Below are 17,786 nucleotides of genomic sequence, written 5' to 3'. Positions count from 1 at the left end.
TATCCACAGTTCCCTGCTGCCCGTCTTGCGTGTACGATCCAATGCAACAATGTGGAGCAACAGACCCCCCCGCTCAAAAACTTCCCCAACAAAGCCCCTCCCCAGCCACCCTCCCAAGCATGTCGCCAGCCCCTAAGTTATACAATAGAACAGATATGCCTCTCATACCACCTCCCACGCTCCCCATCACACGGGTTACAGCACTGAGTTGGTCAAGAACATCAGGGGAAATCACCTAACCTGATCCCATGATCCCATGAGCCTCCCCCCGCTCCACACTCCCTCCTGCGGTGAAGAGTCGCTCAAGTGCCCCCTGCCACGTCCCTCTCCTCAAGGACCTCCTCATCGTCTACTGGAGGATGTTTGAGCAGCTCCAGGAGTGCCACCCATGCTTGTGCCATTTCCTGAGATTTCTCGCTGCCACTACGCTGGGCCAACTGTAACCTACAGTTCCCTTCACTCTCTGCCCACTTCACCATCTCCCTGTTCCAGCGCATCAAACTAGGACCCTGCCTCGCCTTCCAGTAGGAAGTAAGTTCTCGTTTAGCCAGGATCAACCCCAGGTCTATAAACCGGCTGGTAACCTTAGTCTTGGTGGTGTGCGGGAACCAATGCAACAAGCAGAGTCCAGGTGACACCACTAGCTCCCTCTCTGTCACAGTCAGCAGGGCAGTCATCACCTCCCGCCAAAAGTCTCCCACCCGCGGGCAGTCCCAGAGCATGTGCAGAAAATTTGCCCCACACTGGGCACAGCAGGGTCAATCGCCCGACCCCCCCCAAAGTACTCAGCAATTTTACTGGGGGTGAGGTAGGCCCTATGGAAGATAGAAAATTGAATGAGTTGGAAACATGCGTTTCGAGAACATTTCCACGGCTGCTCCACAATCGCCTCTCAAGCCTTTTCTGCAATGGGTTCCCCCAGATCCGCCTCCCACTTGAGACGCAGCGCCGTCAGTGGTTTGCGCATGTCACTAGTGATCTGACGATAAAGGCAGGTCACTGCTTTAAAAGTACCCGCCGCCATCACTACATATTGGCAAGCGAGAGACGTATCTGGTTCCACCAGCCCATTTCGCCAATGCTTCCTAATGGCTGCAGACAGGGCAGCATGCAAGAGAAATTCCCCCTGCGGGAGATCATGGTGCTCACAGAGGTCCTGAAAGGGAAGAAGACTACCGTCCTCATAGAGATCACCTATGGCCGTGACTCCCGCTTCTTCCCAGACCAGCAGCTGGTTCCAGTCTCCCCCATGAGGCACATCCGCAGCGGGATCTCAGGAGCATAAGGGGTCCCCCCATGTGCCCTCCTAACCAGTCGCGCCCAGCATTGTCGGATCGTCCCCAATTCCTGCTGCAGTATAGCACCTCTCAGTGGCGCCCGCAGCAACACGCAGGACAGGAGGTGCCAACTCGGAGCAGACCCATCCTGTTCCTCTGGCCACCTAATGTGCCCCGCCACCCATTTCGTGAACCACTGAAGTTGCGCAGCATGATAGTAAACCTCAAAGTCTGGCAACACAAGGCCCCCCTCTGCCCTAGGCTTCTGCAGGGTAGCTAACGCCACCCTCCGTCGGCCAGTTCCCCAAAGAAACCCCGAAATCAAAGTGTTCAGCTGTGTGAAGATTCTACTCGGAATCCAGACGGGGAGGGTCCATAAATAGTAGAGAAACTGAGGCAAGATGATCATTTTCACCAAAGCAGCCCTACCAGCCACCGACAGCGGAAGGGTCCCCCAAAAATCAAAGCAGGATTTCGCTCCCCGCACTGCCCACCCCACGTTACCCTCCAGCAGGTCAGCGGGATCATGATAAATTTGTGTCCCCAAATATGGCAAACACCGGGACTCCCACAGGACATCCCCTATCCTCGAACGATCCAGCTCACCCTGCCTGACAGGGAACAGACAGGACTTATTCCAATTCACCCTGAGGCCTGCCACCCTCCCCAAGGTCTCCAGCAAGACTCGCGCTCCTCGTAACGCTTCCCCAGCATCCGGCAGAAACATAAGGAGATCATCTGCATACAATACTATGTGGTGTACTCTTCCCTCTACTACGAGCCCTGGGAAATACCGCCCTGACCTGGCGTGCGCTGCCATGGGCTCTATTGCCAGTGCAAACAATAAAGGGGATAGCGGGCAGCCCTGTCTTGTTCCCCTAGCGACTATTCAGGTGTCAGAAATCAGACCCCCCGTCCGTACCCATGCAGTGGAAGCACTGTAAAGCAGTGCTGTCCACTGCACGAAGCGTTCACCAAGTCCGAACTCTCGCAATACATTAAAAAGGTAGGGCCACTCCAGACTATTGAAAGCTTTTTCGATATCGACTGCAAAAATATAAGCTTCTTCCTTGTCATAGGAGTTGGACCCCAAAAAGCGCAGGAGTCTGCGGACATTCATCGCAGTATTGCGGGAGAGAATAAACCCAGCTTGGTCCGCATGGATCAATGCCGTCATATACGGCATCAAACGACTGGCCAACATGCTGCTTAAGATCTTGTAATCGAGATTGAGCATCGCTAAGGGTCGATAGGATGAACGATCCCAGGCAGGCCTGCCCGGCTTGAGGAGGGGGACTATGAGAGCCTGTCGCGTGGAAGTAGGGAGGACACCTTCCCGACGCGCCGTGTTATAGAGCGCCAACAAATGGGGAGCAAGAGCATCCGTGTAAGCTGCATAAAATTTAACGGGGAGCCCGTCTGTCCCCGGCGTTTTGTTCTGGCCATGCGCTTTATGGCACTGCGTACCTCTCCCACTTCAATATCGCGGCCCAGCACCTCGGCGGCGGCAGCCTCAAGCCGTGGCAACTCCGCCTTAGGCAAGAAGTCCTCATCTCCTGGCGTCCCAGGCCCCAACCTACTTTGATATAACTCTGCATAATAATGCAGGAAACCATCATTAATGCACTTCTGGGTGAGAAATGCCTCCCCTCCTGGTCCCCTCAGCTCCAGTATCTGTGTACCCCTACGCGCCGGGTTTGCCAGCCAAGCTAGCAACGCCCCCGCCTTGTCCCGCTCCACATGCGCCTTATCTGTGTATGCCTTGAAGTCAAAACATCGCAGCCTTTCAAGTTGGATTGCAAGAGCCTCGCGCGCCTCAAGCAACCCTGCATGCCTGTCCGGGCGTTCCGGGCGCTCCCTCTCTTCCTCGCGCAGCCGCTGCTCCGCCTTCTGCACATCATTGAGCAACACTCTGCGTGCTCCCACCACCTCGCCTATACAGCGCCCCCGAATTACTACCTTGAACGCGTCCCATTTCACCACCCAAGAAGATGCCGTTCTGGTGTTAAGTCGAAAATAGTCATCAATAGCCGACCCAATAGTATCCCAGAACACCGGGTCCTCTAAGGTGTCCGGACGAAGTCGCCACGTGGGGATGGCGGGACGATCCCGCAGCCAATGCAAGACTGTCAACAGGGGATTATGATCCGACGCTGTCCTAGCTAAATATTTACTATGGACCATTGCCCCGTGGAAATCTGGGGAGCTAAGGATCGAGTCCAACCGAACATGTAAGGCATGCAATGGCGAAAAATAAGAATAATCCCTGTCAGCCGGGTGATGTACTCTCCAGGTTTCGGTCAGCCCCCATTGCTGCTGCCACTCATTCGCACTCTAACCAACCGATGGACCGGAGAATCCGGGAGAGGAGGATGGGAGCGATCTAACGAGACATCAGTAGTACAATTAAAGTCGCCACCCAGAAGCACCGAGCCAGTCCACAAGGGGGCCAGTTTCCCAGAAAGGCGTGCATAAAAGGTCTGATCTGAGTTCGGAGCATAGATACTACCTAAAACAATATCCCTACCATCTAGTCGCCCCGCTACCACCACATAGCGACCATCCGGGTCGATCACCTGCCTAGTGCTCTGAAACGGCACCCCCGCCCGGATCCAAACCAACACGCCCCGTGCATATGCCGAGTATGTGGTACAGAACATCTGCCCTGCCATCTCCATTGCAGTGCTAGCCCCTCCTGCTTGTCCAAGTGCGTTTCCTGCGACAATGCTATCTGCACCCCCTGCCGTCGAAGATAAGCATGAATCGTATGCCGTCGAGCCATGGTGTGCATCCCCCTAATGTTCCACGATATACACTTAATACCTACTGTGGCAGCCATAACACGGCACTGTAATCACTGCTCAGTCCACCTCCTGCTGTGACATGCTTGGACCCACCCTCCCCTCCCCCCTACCCCAGCATCCCAACTCCCCGAAGTCCCACACCCAAGGACAGGCACCCTAACACTAGCCCCCATCCAAACAAAAAGAATAGACAACCTTGCCATCATGGATAGTGAAACGTGAGCCAACACAAGAGACCCAAAGCCCTCCCGGCTCTCCCCCGTCAAGTGTGAATGAACCAGCAGGAACCCCTCAATGACCCCCACAATGCCATTCCATTGAAAGCAACTCCCCTCCGCTCCCAGGCCACATCCCCTCTAATAAACAAACCTGGGCGACAGTACAAGCACGTCCCACCCCACCAGGCAGGCCTCAATCAGCCAAACAAGTCCACTGTTTGCGGAGTGACCTCCGGCAGCTCAGCATCGGAGTCCCCGTTCGTACTGGTAGCCGGAGAAGATCCAGACCGCTCCAACCCTCGGCTAGAAGTAGCAGAAGCCGGCCTGGAGCCACTTTGACTGATCGCCACCACCTCCTGTACAGCTCTGTCGCGCTCAAGACGACGATCCGGCAGCGGCAAGGACCTCGGCGGACTCACAGCAACAGGGGATCGCCTCTCCACGACACTCCCCGGCGGACTCCGCACCGATCCCGCCTGCCGCGTCTCAGCCAGTGCCACGCGTCCTGCGGGGTGGTGAAAAAGAGGGTACTGGAGCCGTCCACCACCCGCAGCCGTGCCAGAAAGAGCATCGCATAGGATATGTGGAGTTGGCGCAATTTTCGCTTGAAAGCAAAGAAAGAGGCGCGCTGCTTCTGGACCTCCTGGGTGTAATCCGGAAAGAGCATCACCCTTAAGTTAGCAATCTGCAGGTGTTGTTTCTCTCGAGCCTGCTGCAGGAGGTGGTCCCTGCCCCGGTAGTGCAGCAGTCGGGCCACCATGGGCCGTGGGGGCGCTCCCGGCTTAGGAGGCCTAGCCGGGACTCTGTGGGATCTCTCCAGGGCAAAAAACAGGGATAACCCTTCTGGCGCAACCTCGGATCGAAACCAGTCTTCCAAGTATCGGACTGCATCATTCCCCTCCGCCCGTTTTGGAACACCCACGATGTGGAGGTTATTCCTGCGGGAGCGCCCCTCGCTGTCTTCCGCTCTCAGCTCCAGCACTCGCACCCTGTTCGCCATCTGTTCCAAGGAGTGCTGCAAGGCGGTCACCCTGTCCGGCACCTCCGCCATCGTCCACTCATTCGCCGTCACCCGCTCCTTCAGCTTCTTGTGGTCATCTTTTAATAAAGCCAGGTCGCAATCGCACACCCAGTGCCCCCGGCCTCCAGGCGTCCTCCACTCCAGCAACTCTCAAATGACACAGTCGGGGGCAACTTCAGTGCAGCGCGAGTATGGAGGCCAGCTACCGTGGCACCATCAGTCCGGAAGCGTCCAGGGGCAGGGCCCCGTACCCCCCAGTCACCACTATAAGGGTGAACAGGTGTACTCCACACAGCCCGCACATCACAGGGAGCAATCAGTAGTCCGTCAGCGCTCGCCAGATCTCCACTCCTCCTCGGACCCCTGCAGCACAGCGGCGCTCTCTACGGAAAGCTAACGGCCCACGCGCAGCCCCCTGGTCACAGCCGCCCCGGGGAAGGTGCCTCCAATCCACAGGCCATAGGCTCGAAGTACCCTGCCACTCCTCCAGCGTCCGCCGTCTCCACTAACTCTCTCATACTATTGATGAATCTGTCTGTGCTTGATTATCAATGTGAAGAGGTGGAGGTCCTCGTTCAACCTCTTATAGGAGAACCTTTCAGGTCGCCTTGGCCTGAAACTACTGTAATCATATCTGCATCCCTCCTTAGATGGGGCATCATTTGGAGGGCATATCATTCCATGGACCGAGAACTGTGCAAGAGAAACATCACATCTTTTGTATAATCCTTGCTGCGTTCCTCGCAGTTCCAAAATGAACAGTTTCACCCCTCTTCAGCCAGGATAGCTTGATTCCAGTGGCATGGAGAGCACGGGACTCACAACTGTTGTTTTTGCATTTGTGACCTCGAGTGGGACGGGTATGCTCAGACGTGAGTCCCGTGCTCTCCATGCCACTGGAATCAAGCTATCCTGGCTGAAGAGGGGTGAAACCCCGAAACCGTTCCTAGGATGCTTGTTTCCAGTCCAGGGAGGACCTGGCTTGGCAGTTCGGGCTGGACTATTCCCATGAGGCACAGGATCAAGACTGATTTGCATATGGCTGGGTTCAAACTGGAATGGCATGGTGAGCAAAAAAACGATGGATTTAGGCCCAGATCTCTGTACTGGGGTGAATGTATGACATTGTTCTGCATTCTGTCCATCAACTGTTGTTTTTGCATTTATTGGAAGTGAAGCTGTGGCAACCTTCGGACTAACATGTTTGCCAAAATGCGTTCCCAGTAACTCTTAGTTTGGCCTAGTATTGAGGTATTATGCCACTTGATTTTAGTATCATTAGTAGACCTTGCCCAGTGTATCCCCTAGGATCACTATAGTTCTGGTCAGACCTACCAGGGAAAGGCTCTAACAGGTGTGTGTTTTCACTGAAGTCCGCATTAAGGTTTTGGTTGGGTAATGTGCAGATATAGTTCCTGATGAGCGTAGGTAATGCATAGCTTGCATTGTAATCTTGGCCTGATCAGATTTGTCCAGTTCCAAGCTGTTGAATTCCCTGTTGGCCCTTATTCTGATGCCAGCTAGAAAGTAGAAGTCATTGTGCTCACAGTGTTGAGAGATTGGATATGGGTCGGCTCACCTGTGAAGCGCTCTGAGGATTGGGATTGTCTGAAGAACCCCATCTTGTGTAGTGATTGATGGCAGAATTTGCCAGTGCACCCCTGCTTCTTAAAGGTATAATGGCAGGTGTTTGTCTAAATGCTGCAGAATTGAAGATTTTACTGGGTGCTGGGAAGCTACTGTCAAGTTTAGTAAGACAGTGAAAGAGCAGAGAAAGGGGCTAGACGCTTGCAGTGGGCTTAAATCCCTAGCAATCCCCTCCCTGCCGCACCAATGGTGTGTGTTTCAAGAGTGCCACCCATCAATCATTGAGCTTACTCATATACGCCATACGGTAATGTGCAAGTCATGACTTTAGGAAGCTGGCTTTTTATATAGCGGACCAAAAAGAGGTACACTGTATAAAGAGGCACAAATGACACCCCAAATGCTCTCTTTTGTGATAGTGTGGGTGAGCAGTTAGGCATATCAGAGAATAGTGCCAAACATTTATTGCATACACCAAGGCAGTAAATTTAGACACACACTCAAAGATATCCAACACCAATTTATAAAAACAACACGTTATTTTATACAAATTTAGATACCAAGATCATCGGAATTGGTTGGGGAAGTAATTTTCGAGTTATGAATTTTTACAGTTTTCGAAAATGAACACAGCAGTTTCTGAATCGGTAATGTTATCCTATGTAGAAAAAACATGCATTGCATTTGGGCACTTAGCAGCGCCTCACGGGACTGTTCTTCAGGACTTAACCTGCGTATGGGGCAAGGTCCAAGGCTACACCAACAGGTCACCTCGGGAGGCTCTGGGGATGCAGAGGTGTCCCACGGCGTCAGGTGTCCCATTCACTTCAGTAGGAGAACGGTCCAGTTACAGAGGTTGCAAGCAGGGACTGAGGCACCAGTTTGGGGAAGCCCCGGGGGGGAGTCGACCCTTGACACCCTTGGTCCACTTCTCCTCTGGCTGTGGGACTTGGGTGCAGTGGTGGCTCTTGGCGTCGGGATTTTATGCTGGAGTCACTTGCGGTTGGAGGGGGCCTGCAGAAAGAGACTGCAGGCGGCGACTCGAAGTCCAGTCTGGGGAAACCGAAGGATGGGCTTTGCTCTTATGCATCTGGGGAACCTTTTGGCACTGTTGCCTCCCTTGAACTCTGGCTCTGTGGTGCGAGTTCAGAGGTGCTTTTGGGCGTCGGTTGGCGGCAGTCACGGACTCACTCTTGTTCTTTGTTTCTACTGCAGAGGGGCTAACAGGATAGCTGGGCAACTTTGGATGTGGGTCTCACTATCCCTGAAGTCCCTCGACGTGCAGGTCACTCTTCCTCTGCATTGGTGTCCGGACTGTACACAACAAGCCTTGGCTGCTACAAGGAGTCAAGTACTCCATGTGTTAGTGTTGTGCTGCTCTGGTTGGTCCTGGTGTCCCCACACTTGGAAGGAGGAGGGATCTGGCCTGTAGGAGCACTGTTACCTTCTCCTGGGCGGCTGCTGAGTCAGTAGTTCATGTAGGTGGCTGGTCAGTGTACCAGGTCTTACTTCTTTGGTGCCTGCGGCTGCAGGGAAGTAGCTTCTCTACTCCTAGGGAGTTCCTGTGGCAATTTGTGACGCACTGGCAGACCACCAGGTTCTTGAGAGCTGCACAGCGGCAGGACAAATCAGTTGCTCAACGAGGGTCAGTGTGGAGCTGGCAGGCCGGCAGGGTTGGCGCAAGTCAGTCGTACTCTTCGGTTCTTGGGTCAGCAATCTTTTTCTTTGTCCACTTCTTTTTGGTCTGTAGAAATCTGAAGTCCTGGTAGTAGAAGGCCCCCTAAATACTCAATTTAGAGGCGTTAAAAGGCATATGGGGTAGTAGCCAATGGGCTACTTAACCCTGGGGTTACTACACCCCCTAGATGACACCTTCCTTTGGGGAGTGGTCATCACCCTATCCCAGAATCCCACCACACACAATATTGTGGAATTTCTAAAGTTGTGTTCACGTCAGACCTGGTCCCTCTAGAGGTGTGCCCAGCTTGGTAGTGCAACACACCTCTTGCATAACTAATTGGCTCAGGGCAGGGGAGGGTCAGCATCCGCTCCTGTGAGGGAAGCCAGATTCCTATACCAAAGGCAGTGGGCTCTTTGAAGCTCCCTGCCTTTGGAATGTTAATTTTACCAGCCTTCTTGGAAGAGGCGGTGATAACACCTCTTTCCAGAGCAAGCTCTCCTGACCTCCTGAGAGCGAAGGCTCTCACCCCTAGGGTCAGAAACTCGTCTGTGGTGGCGGACTGGATCAGTCAGTGAGCACACTAGAGAGCTGGTAGGTTTCGGGAGATACCTCTGTGGTGCCCTCTGGGTGCATGTATTAATAAATCTATCACTGGAATCAGTTGGAGTATATTAATACGTATTGTTTGATACCAAACACCATATGTTTCAGTGAAGCCATTATGTAGCTGGGGAACTCTTTTGACCAGTGCCCCAAAAATACCTTACGATGGCTTTCCTGTTCATTTGTTCTGACAGTAATGTAACTGGCCAGCACAGGGGCATATCTGCTCAAGCAGAGATGTCCTCACATTTAATATAAGGCACCCTGCCTTAGGACTGTAGGGGTGACTTACAAATATTACATGCAGTGTTTTGGGGGACGTGACACACGAGTGTGTGTCATGTTGTTGTTTTCACTTTTAGAACACCTTGTGTCACAGCCTGCAGTGGCAGTCTGTATGAGTTTGGTGCTGGGTCCCCTTGTAGTGGCACAACCTATGCTATAGCTCTTAGGGACCCTCTCTCGTACCTATGCCCTAGGTACTAAAGATACCACTTACTAGGGACTTACAGATGTGCTTGAGGTCTCGTCAATTGGGGATCAAGTGACCGGTTATCGTGTTTAGGGGGAAGGAACACTGGCACTGGAGACCTGTTTAGCAGGTACCCAGTGCACTTCAGCCAAAATTGCTTCAAATACCAGGCAAAAAGGGAAGGGGGGGGGGGGGGACTACTGCAACAAAAACCCGTTTCTTACAATGACCACACATCCACCTAGTGATATTGGTTTGTTGGTCACAAAGTGCATTCAGACACTCACATGGATAGGCTCACCTGAGGCTAGTTGACATAAAGCCAGCCTTGGGGAACTGAATAGATGCTCTGGCTACATTATACAAACCTACAAGTATTACTGTTGTCACCTCGGTCCTCGTCAAAAGGTTCTTGGCTGAAGGCTTCACTTATACTTATTATTAGATGAGAGAAGCTTGTTGGACAGGCATTCCACCCATGCCAGTGCTGATCCAAGTCCTGTCGGATAATTTGTTCACTATCCAGTGTGAAATGGGGTGGTGGCTTGTGCCCATTTCAATGTATTTGGCAACTACTGTGAAGTGAATAAATGGGCTGCCCGTTATTGTTCATATGGCAGCTTTTGTGAACTAGGTTGGCAGATTGTGTGAATTTCAGTTGATCAGCCAGTTTGAAGCACCCCGTTTTCAGTGTATAGATGTCTGCTCCACCGATACCACCTAGGCCTCCCATCAGAGAGGCCAATGTCTGAAAGAGCTTGCAGTCCTGAGCTTCCTTTTTCCCTGCAGGGTTTCATCTTGGCTCGGTCTCTTGTCTTGCAGCAGCAGCACGAGGAGGGTTGTTCCATTGTGGAAGATGTCGCACTCTAGAGTGTTGAATTGGTTAAGAAGCACAAGACCGTTCAGATAGCCCTGGCTCCAAGGCGACAATGAAGTACTGTAGCTGAGCCTTTCCATGGGAATATGTGCTTCATGCAGTGTGCTTTTGTTTGAGATGAGCTCATGGTGCAGGTGGAAGACAAGCATTTATCTTTGCAATATCACTTGAGCTATGCAGTAAAACCCTGCAGCGCTGAGGCAGTGTTGTTGTCTTTCATCATGAACCCAGCATCCTTGTGTCTGCAAAATGGCAAGATGATAGACTACAGTCAGTCTGAAGTACTGAGTCTGAGTGCTGTTGTGTCATTTCCTTCCTCAGGAGTTCCTCAAGTCTGGAGACCCCAAGGACACAAAGATGCTGATCACCAAGCAGGCTGACTGGGCTAAGAACATCAAGGAGCCAAAGGCTGCGGCAGAGATGTACCTGTCTGCTGGGGAGCACATGAAAGCCATCGAGCTCAGCGGTGACCATGGATGGGTTGATATGTACGTATACCTTTGTAATGTATGTGATCTCAGATGTGTCAACATGTCATCCCCTAGCCCATAAAGGCCCTTGCCTGTTAAACGACCTCCAAGGCAGATCTCAAAGCACTTGAGGCTTGAGTCACAAAAAAAATCTGAAATCTGCACCTGTAGGTTTATAATTTGCCATTGGTGCTGATTTCTGGATGTACTTGATTCATCAGGCTTTTCCAGAATATGCAGAGAAAACTGCAGCCAGCAATAGTTCTCACCTTTAGGAGTTATTGGCTTTGCTAATGATTTTGGCCATGCAGCACATCCTCTCCAATGCTGTGGCGTCTTTGCTAATGATCTTGGCCATGCAGAACATCCTCTCCAATGCTGTGGCGTCTTTGCTAATGACCTTGGCCATGCAGCACATCCTCTCCAATGCTGTGGCGTCTTTGCTAATGACCTTGCCCATGCAGCACATCCTCTCCAATGCTGTGGCGTCTTTGCTAATGACCTTGGCCATGCAGCACATCCTCTGCAATGCTGTGGCTTCTTTGCTAATGACCTTGGCCATGCAGCACATCCTCTCCAATGCTGTGGCTTCTTTGCTAATTACCTTGCCCATGCAGCACATCCTCTCCAATGTTGTGGCGTCTTTGCTAATGACCTTGGCCAAGCAGCACATCCTCTGCAATGCTGTGGCGTCTTTGCTAATGACCTTGGCCATGCAGCACATCCTCTCCAATGCTGTGGCGTCTTTGCTAATGACCTTGCCCATGCAGCACATCCTCTCCAATGCTGTGGCGTCTTTGCTAATGACCTTGGCCATGCAGCACATCCTCTCCAATGCTGTGGCTTCTTTGCTAATGACCTTGGCCATGCAGCACATCCTCTCCAATGCTGTGGCTTCTTTGCTAATTACCTTGCCCATGCAGCACATCCTCTCCAATGTTGTGGCGTCTTTGCTAATGACCTTGGCCAAGCAGCACATCCTCTGCAATGCTGTGGCGCCTTTGCTAATGACCTTGGCCATGCAGCACATCCTCTCCAATGCTGTGGCTTCTTTGCTAATGACCTTGGCCATGCAGCACATCCTCTCCAATGCTGTGGCTTCTTTGCTAATGACCTTGGCCATGCAGCACATCCTCTGCAATGCTGTGGCGCCTTTGCTAATGACCTTGGCCATGCAGCACATCCTCTCCAATGCTATGGCGTCTTTGCTAATGATTTTGGCCATGCAGCACATCCTCTCCAATGCTATGGCGCATGGCTAGTGAATTTTTGATGCTGCCGTCCAGTAATTTTGCAGGTGTGCTAATCATGCATTCACAGCCTACAAAATGATGCATCTTCTTTTTTTTCCTAATTAGTTACCGATCTGTGTTGGATCGGTAACTAAGGCTGTACTCACTGTACCCACCGTAAGATAACAATATGTTTCACAACAAATAGCCCATGGGCTCTCTTAGGAGAAACCTTAAAAACTGGACAACCAAGGAGGTGTTGGCTAGCTAACGAGGTTTTGATTTTTTGATTGGGTCCAAGTAGACAGTCAGTATGGTCTTAACATATGGACCCTTTAAACCAGGGGTCTTCAAGCTGGGGGGGCCTCAAGTGATCGGGGAGGGGGGGAGGCGCCAGGCTCTATCTAGCTAACAGAAGCATTATGCTGATAACAGTGCTTTGTTTTGAGCGGAAACAAATGAGCAGCAGTAAGTGGCTCTGTAATTGGCCCTCACTAACCTCTTTTGTCATTTATATCCTGGCTGGGAGAAGGTGTATAGAGGGAACATACTCCAAATATTCTTTAAAACCCCCAGTCCCATTTCCAATAATCACACTGTGGATACTTTTACACGTTAGAAAGGCCTGCCTGACCAGAATAGTATGTTTAGCAATCATGTATTTGATTGCATTTTTAAAAAGGAAACTGAACTTACCTGCAGTGTTTAAATAAGTCTAGATATATTTAAACATTGCCAGTTTAATAGAATAATTTTTGACGGAGGCCTGATGATTTTCTTTTTCCGCTGGGGTGGGAGGGGGGGTGGGGTGGGGAGGGGTGAGGGGCATGGCATTAAAAAGTTTGAAAACCACTGCTTTAAACCGATAAGAATAAAGCCATTTGTTAGATCCTTTCTGATTACTCCAGTATTGTAACTTTCATAGAATACCATTGCTTGTATCATTCCCCGTCGTCGAGGCAGGAGTCCCCGGTAAATAAAAAATACCATAGAGATAGGTACAAAAGAAGAAAAAGGCATTGGCCTCATCTCATTTTGTAGCATATCCACCTCTTTTTGTAAAAGAGACCAAAAGTAACGAACAACCAATCAGAATAGCCTCACCCCATAGAACCTTCCTGAGATAGCCTCAGAGCCTCAGATTTTCTACCGCAAGTTGTGCAAGGGAGTCTCCACTGAGCTCTGCTCAGTTTTTTCTTCAACATCTTGTTTTTTTTTCATCTTCAACTCGTCTTCAACATGTCAGACAGGGAAAAGAAAGCTCTTCAAGGCTTGTGCCACCTGTTCCAAAAAGAGACTTTATGTGGAGGACAAACATAAGGACTGTATTTATTGTTTGTATCCGGACCATAAACCTACTGACTGCAAGATCTGTCGGACCTTCTCAACTAAGACCTTACGGGACCGTGAGGGACGTCTGCTCACTTGGCTTCAGAAATTAAAGTCACGTAAAGATCCTGTTTCAAGTGACAGTGATGAGGCTTCTTCTGCGACATTGTCGAGGAGATCGCAAAAAAGTGGCAGGTCTTCTCCTTCTTCATCTGTGGAACCCCCTTCTAAAGCCTTACAAAAGACCTCTGATAGGTCTGACAGGCGTAGTCCCATCAAATCTCCTCACCGAGGTGTAAAGGAGAGGGAAGGACTGGCTATGGATGTAGCACCTGCCAAAAGGACGAGCCATGGGTCTTCTCCTCCTTCTGAGAGGCCAAAGACTTTTAAAAAAACATCTTCTGTCCCTCCTGAGGTGAAAGCTGACAAAGTTCGCTCGTCAACGATGACTTCAGCAGGTCCGTCGACTTCAAAAATCTCTCCGGCGTCGATTTCGGCTTCGTCGACTGGCTCATCGACGAGAGTTTCCTTATCTCCCTTGGCTTCGTCGTCGACGACGAACCAGGCTGAGGTACCTTTATTTGTTTCGTCGACGTCGATTTTAACAACTTCTACGTTGACGAGGATGTCGACGATGATGGTGTTGGCGACGACGTAATGGTAATGACGACGGACCCGTTGACGCGTCGCTGGCAGCTCCGTCGACGACCTCGTCGTCGATACATAATGTGGGAATTTCTATCAGGAGACGTCATATTACCCCGGAGATGACTTCTCCAAGGAAAGTGACACCACTGCCTCCGGCCCTCCTTTTGGAAGAGGAGTTTTCCGAGGATGATGAGGGTCCTTATGGTGATGCACATAGCCCATCTCAGCTGAATGTGAAATATCAGGATTCGGACTCTGAGGACTATTACATGGAGCAGCAGCAGTATATGCCACAATCCAGATCTCAGGATCAGTTTCGACAGGACATGGTCTGTATGCCATCTTCCCTAATATCAGACCTACAGTCCATGCTCTCGGATTACAGGAAGAGGTTTCCAACTCAATCCTCTGGCCAGGAAACACAGCAAGTGCCTCCAACACCACTTGCTCTTTCGCTTACACCTCAGCCTCAACAGATTCCATTATTGGAGTTACCGGACCCACAGCGGAATGTGGTTACAGTACAGGACGACACATCCGATGATGATCAGGGTGCTACAACGATCCCTGACCCGGACAGAGAATGGGATGACTACGTTATTCCTGACCCGGCGTCTCCTATTCCGGAACCGGCTGATTCTCCTCCAGCGGATATTGGAGGCTTTCACAATTTAATGGAAAGGGCGTCTAAGCGTTTTGATCTGCCTATCCCATCAGTGCAGACAGAATGTTTTCTATACGACTTTAAAGAGCCTTTCAAAAGATCTGTTCGCTCGATCCCTATTGTGGACCATGTCTGGAGTGAGGGTATCAAGGTAATGAAGTCTCCTGCCCTGTGCCTCCTCGTGTGGAAAAAAAGTATAAAGCTCCGGACGATAGCCCTGCTTGTTCGGTCAGCCATCCGAAGCCAGATTCAGTGATTTCACAGGCGGCCCAGAGAAAATCTAAGAATCCAGCGGCTCCTCTTACCACGCCACCTGATAAAGAGGGACGGCGGTTAGATAATGTGGGGAAGAGGTTTTCTTCCATGTCCAGCCTCTTGGTCAGAGCGTCTAATGCCTTGGCTATTCTTGGACGATATGATCGCCAGATGTGGTGCAATCTCTCTCAGTATCGGGACCAGCTGCCTGAAAATGCTAAAGCAGAGGCAAAAAAGATCCTTCAGGAAGGGGAAAGAACATCTTCGGAAATTATTGACCGTGCTATGGACATTGCCACTACAGCGTTCCGCTCCCTCGCAGAGGCAGCGGTTCTTCGTTGCCAAGGTTGGCTTCGGGCTACTTGGTTCCGGCCAGAAGTCCAGAATAAGATCCTGGATCTTCCCTTTGACGGTGAAGCGCTCTTTGGGAAGCACATTGATGATGCGTTGGAAGATATAAAGGACACGGAAACTGCAAAGTCCCTTGGAACTCTGCAATACCGCAAGGTTCCCTTCCGGGGAACAAGAGGTAGAGGGTTTTCCTCTTATAGGGGCGGACATCAGCAACAATGCTATTCCTCCTATTCGCAACCTTCCCAATCTTACCGGCTGCAGTATTCTCAGAGATAAGGCCAGTCGTCTTCTTTCTCTCGGTCATCTTCCAGAGGCAGACAAGGGCACCAGGGGAGGGATTCCTCTAAGCGCCAATAGCGGCTTCTTGACCCTTCCTACTGTTCCTGGTTCCTCTGTAACACCAGTGGGGGGCAGGATATCCCAATACTTCCACAACTGGCAATGTATAACATCAGATCGGTGGGTTCTTAATATTGTTCTGTCAGGCCATACTCTGGAATTCCAACATCAACCACCATCCAAAGCCCCTCGCGCCACCGAATTCAAACACCTGCACCTTCTACGTCTAGAAGCCCACCAACTGCTTCTCAAGGGGGCAATAGAACCGGTTCCCCTAGCCCAACGGGGAGAAGGATTTTATTCCCGGTTCTTTCTTGTTCCAAAAACCGTAGAAAAATGGCACCCAATTTTAGACCTGAGGGAGCTAAACACCTATCTCATAAAGCTCCCTTTTCGGATGGTCTCCTTACGGGACATTTTACGGCTCCTCAATCCAGGCGATTACATGGCCACCCTGGATCTGGAGGACGCTTACTTCCATATCCCCATCCACCAGGCCCACAGAAAGTTCTTACGCTTTACAGTAGCCAAGAGCCACTTTCAATTCAAGGTCCTGCCTTTCGGACTAAGATCCGCCCCGCGGATTTTCACGAAGGTTCTAGCCCCAGTTGCAGCGTTTCTCAGGAAGCAGACGCTTCAAGTTTTTCCTTACCTGGACACCTGGTTGGTGAAGGCTCCGTCTCATCACGCAACAGAAGAAGCTGTCAAGTCATGCACTCAGCTCTTCCGGCACCTGGGTCTTCAGCTCAACACAGAGAAGTCGGTCCTGTGCCAATCTTTTAGAAGTCAGAGCGATTCGTCTGGCCTTGCAGGCTTTCCTTCCGCGGATCCGACGATCCACTGTCATGGTCCGTACGGACAACACGACGGCCATGCACTATGTGAACAAGCAGGGAGAAACAAGGTCTCGTCCGCTCTCGAAAGAGGCCCAGGAGATTTGGGAATGGGCTATCCAAAGGAGAATTTCACTTTCAGTGGAGCACCTTCCAGGTGCCCTCAACAAGACAGCAGACCCGCTCAGTCGTCTCAAGTCGATGAGCCACGAGTGGGAATTAGACCAACACACTCTGGACAGGATTTTCAATCTCTGGGGCACGCCACCCATAGATCTCTTTGCCACTCCTGGCAACAAGAAATGCTGATTCTACGCAAGCAGGGAACACCATCCGGGATCATTGCGCGCCTTTGTTTACGCTTTTCTGCCGATCCCACTAATTCCCAGGCTTCTCAGGAAACTCAAAGCGGAGCCCTGCAGAATGATTCTGGTGGCCCCGCCAGTTCTGGTTTACGGAGCTCCTCCTGCTGTCCTTGGATCATCCAATTCATCTACGCCCAATTCCATCTCTGTTGACGATGTCCCAGGGCCAAGTGGTACATCCGGATCCGGGCTCATTGCAATTATCAGTGTGGCTCCTGAGCACCGAGAATTTCTGAATCTAGATATCTCGCCAGAGTGTAGAGAGGTGCTGGCTCAAGCCTGGGTACCAAGTACGAACAAGACATATCACTTGAAATGGAAGCGTTTCTGCCTGTGGTGCCGGCAAGAGAACATTCATCCTTACTCGTCTGCTCCTCATCAAATTCTGCCATATATTTTGGCATTGGCTAAGTCAGGTCTCGCTCATTCCTCTATCAAGGTGCACCTGGCAGCCCTTTCTAGATTCAGACGAACTTCCTCTGGACCTTCCGTATGGTCAGCCAGAATCGTAAAACAATTTCTTAAAGGACTTTTTAGAGTTTTTCCACCAGTTAGGCCTCCACCTCCTCCATGGCAGCTTAACTTAGTCCTTTCTCAACTCATGAGGCCGCCTTTTGAGCCAATTCATAGGGCGGACCTTAAATTCCTCTCATGGAAGGTGGCCCTCCTTCACGCCTTAACATCGGCCAGGCGGGTAGGTGAACTGCACGCTCTCACTATTAAGGAGCCGTTCTTACAGTTTAAAAAAGACACTTTG

The 17,786-nt window shown here is 51.1% G+C and overlaps 1 protein-coding gene across 1 annotated transcript in view; it reads left to right on the top strand.

Annotated features, from left to right (window-relative positions):
* Positions 1-17,786, top strand: part of IFT122 (intraflagellar transport 122) — a 453,095-nt gene that overhangs the window by 230,173 nt on the left and 205,136 nt on the right. Inside the window, exon 18 of the mRNA XM_085624471.1 lies at positions 10,862-11,028. Coding sequence (XP_085480597.1) covers positions 10,862-11,028 — 167 coding nt within the window. The remainder of the gene's footprint in view (positions 1-10,861; positions 11,029-17,786) is intronic.

This window comes from Triturus cristatus, chromosome 9 (genome assembly GCF_964204655.1).
Source record: "Triturus cristatus chromosome 9, aTriCri1.1, whole genome shotgun sequence".
Classification (NCBI taxonomy): domain Eukaryota; kingdom Metazoa; phylum Chordata; class Amphibia; order Caudata; family Salamandridae; genus Triturus; species Triturus cristatus.
This window is presented reverse-complemented; position numbering and strand designations above follow the sequence as displayed.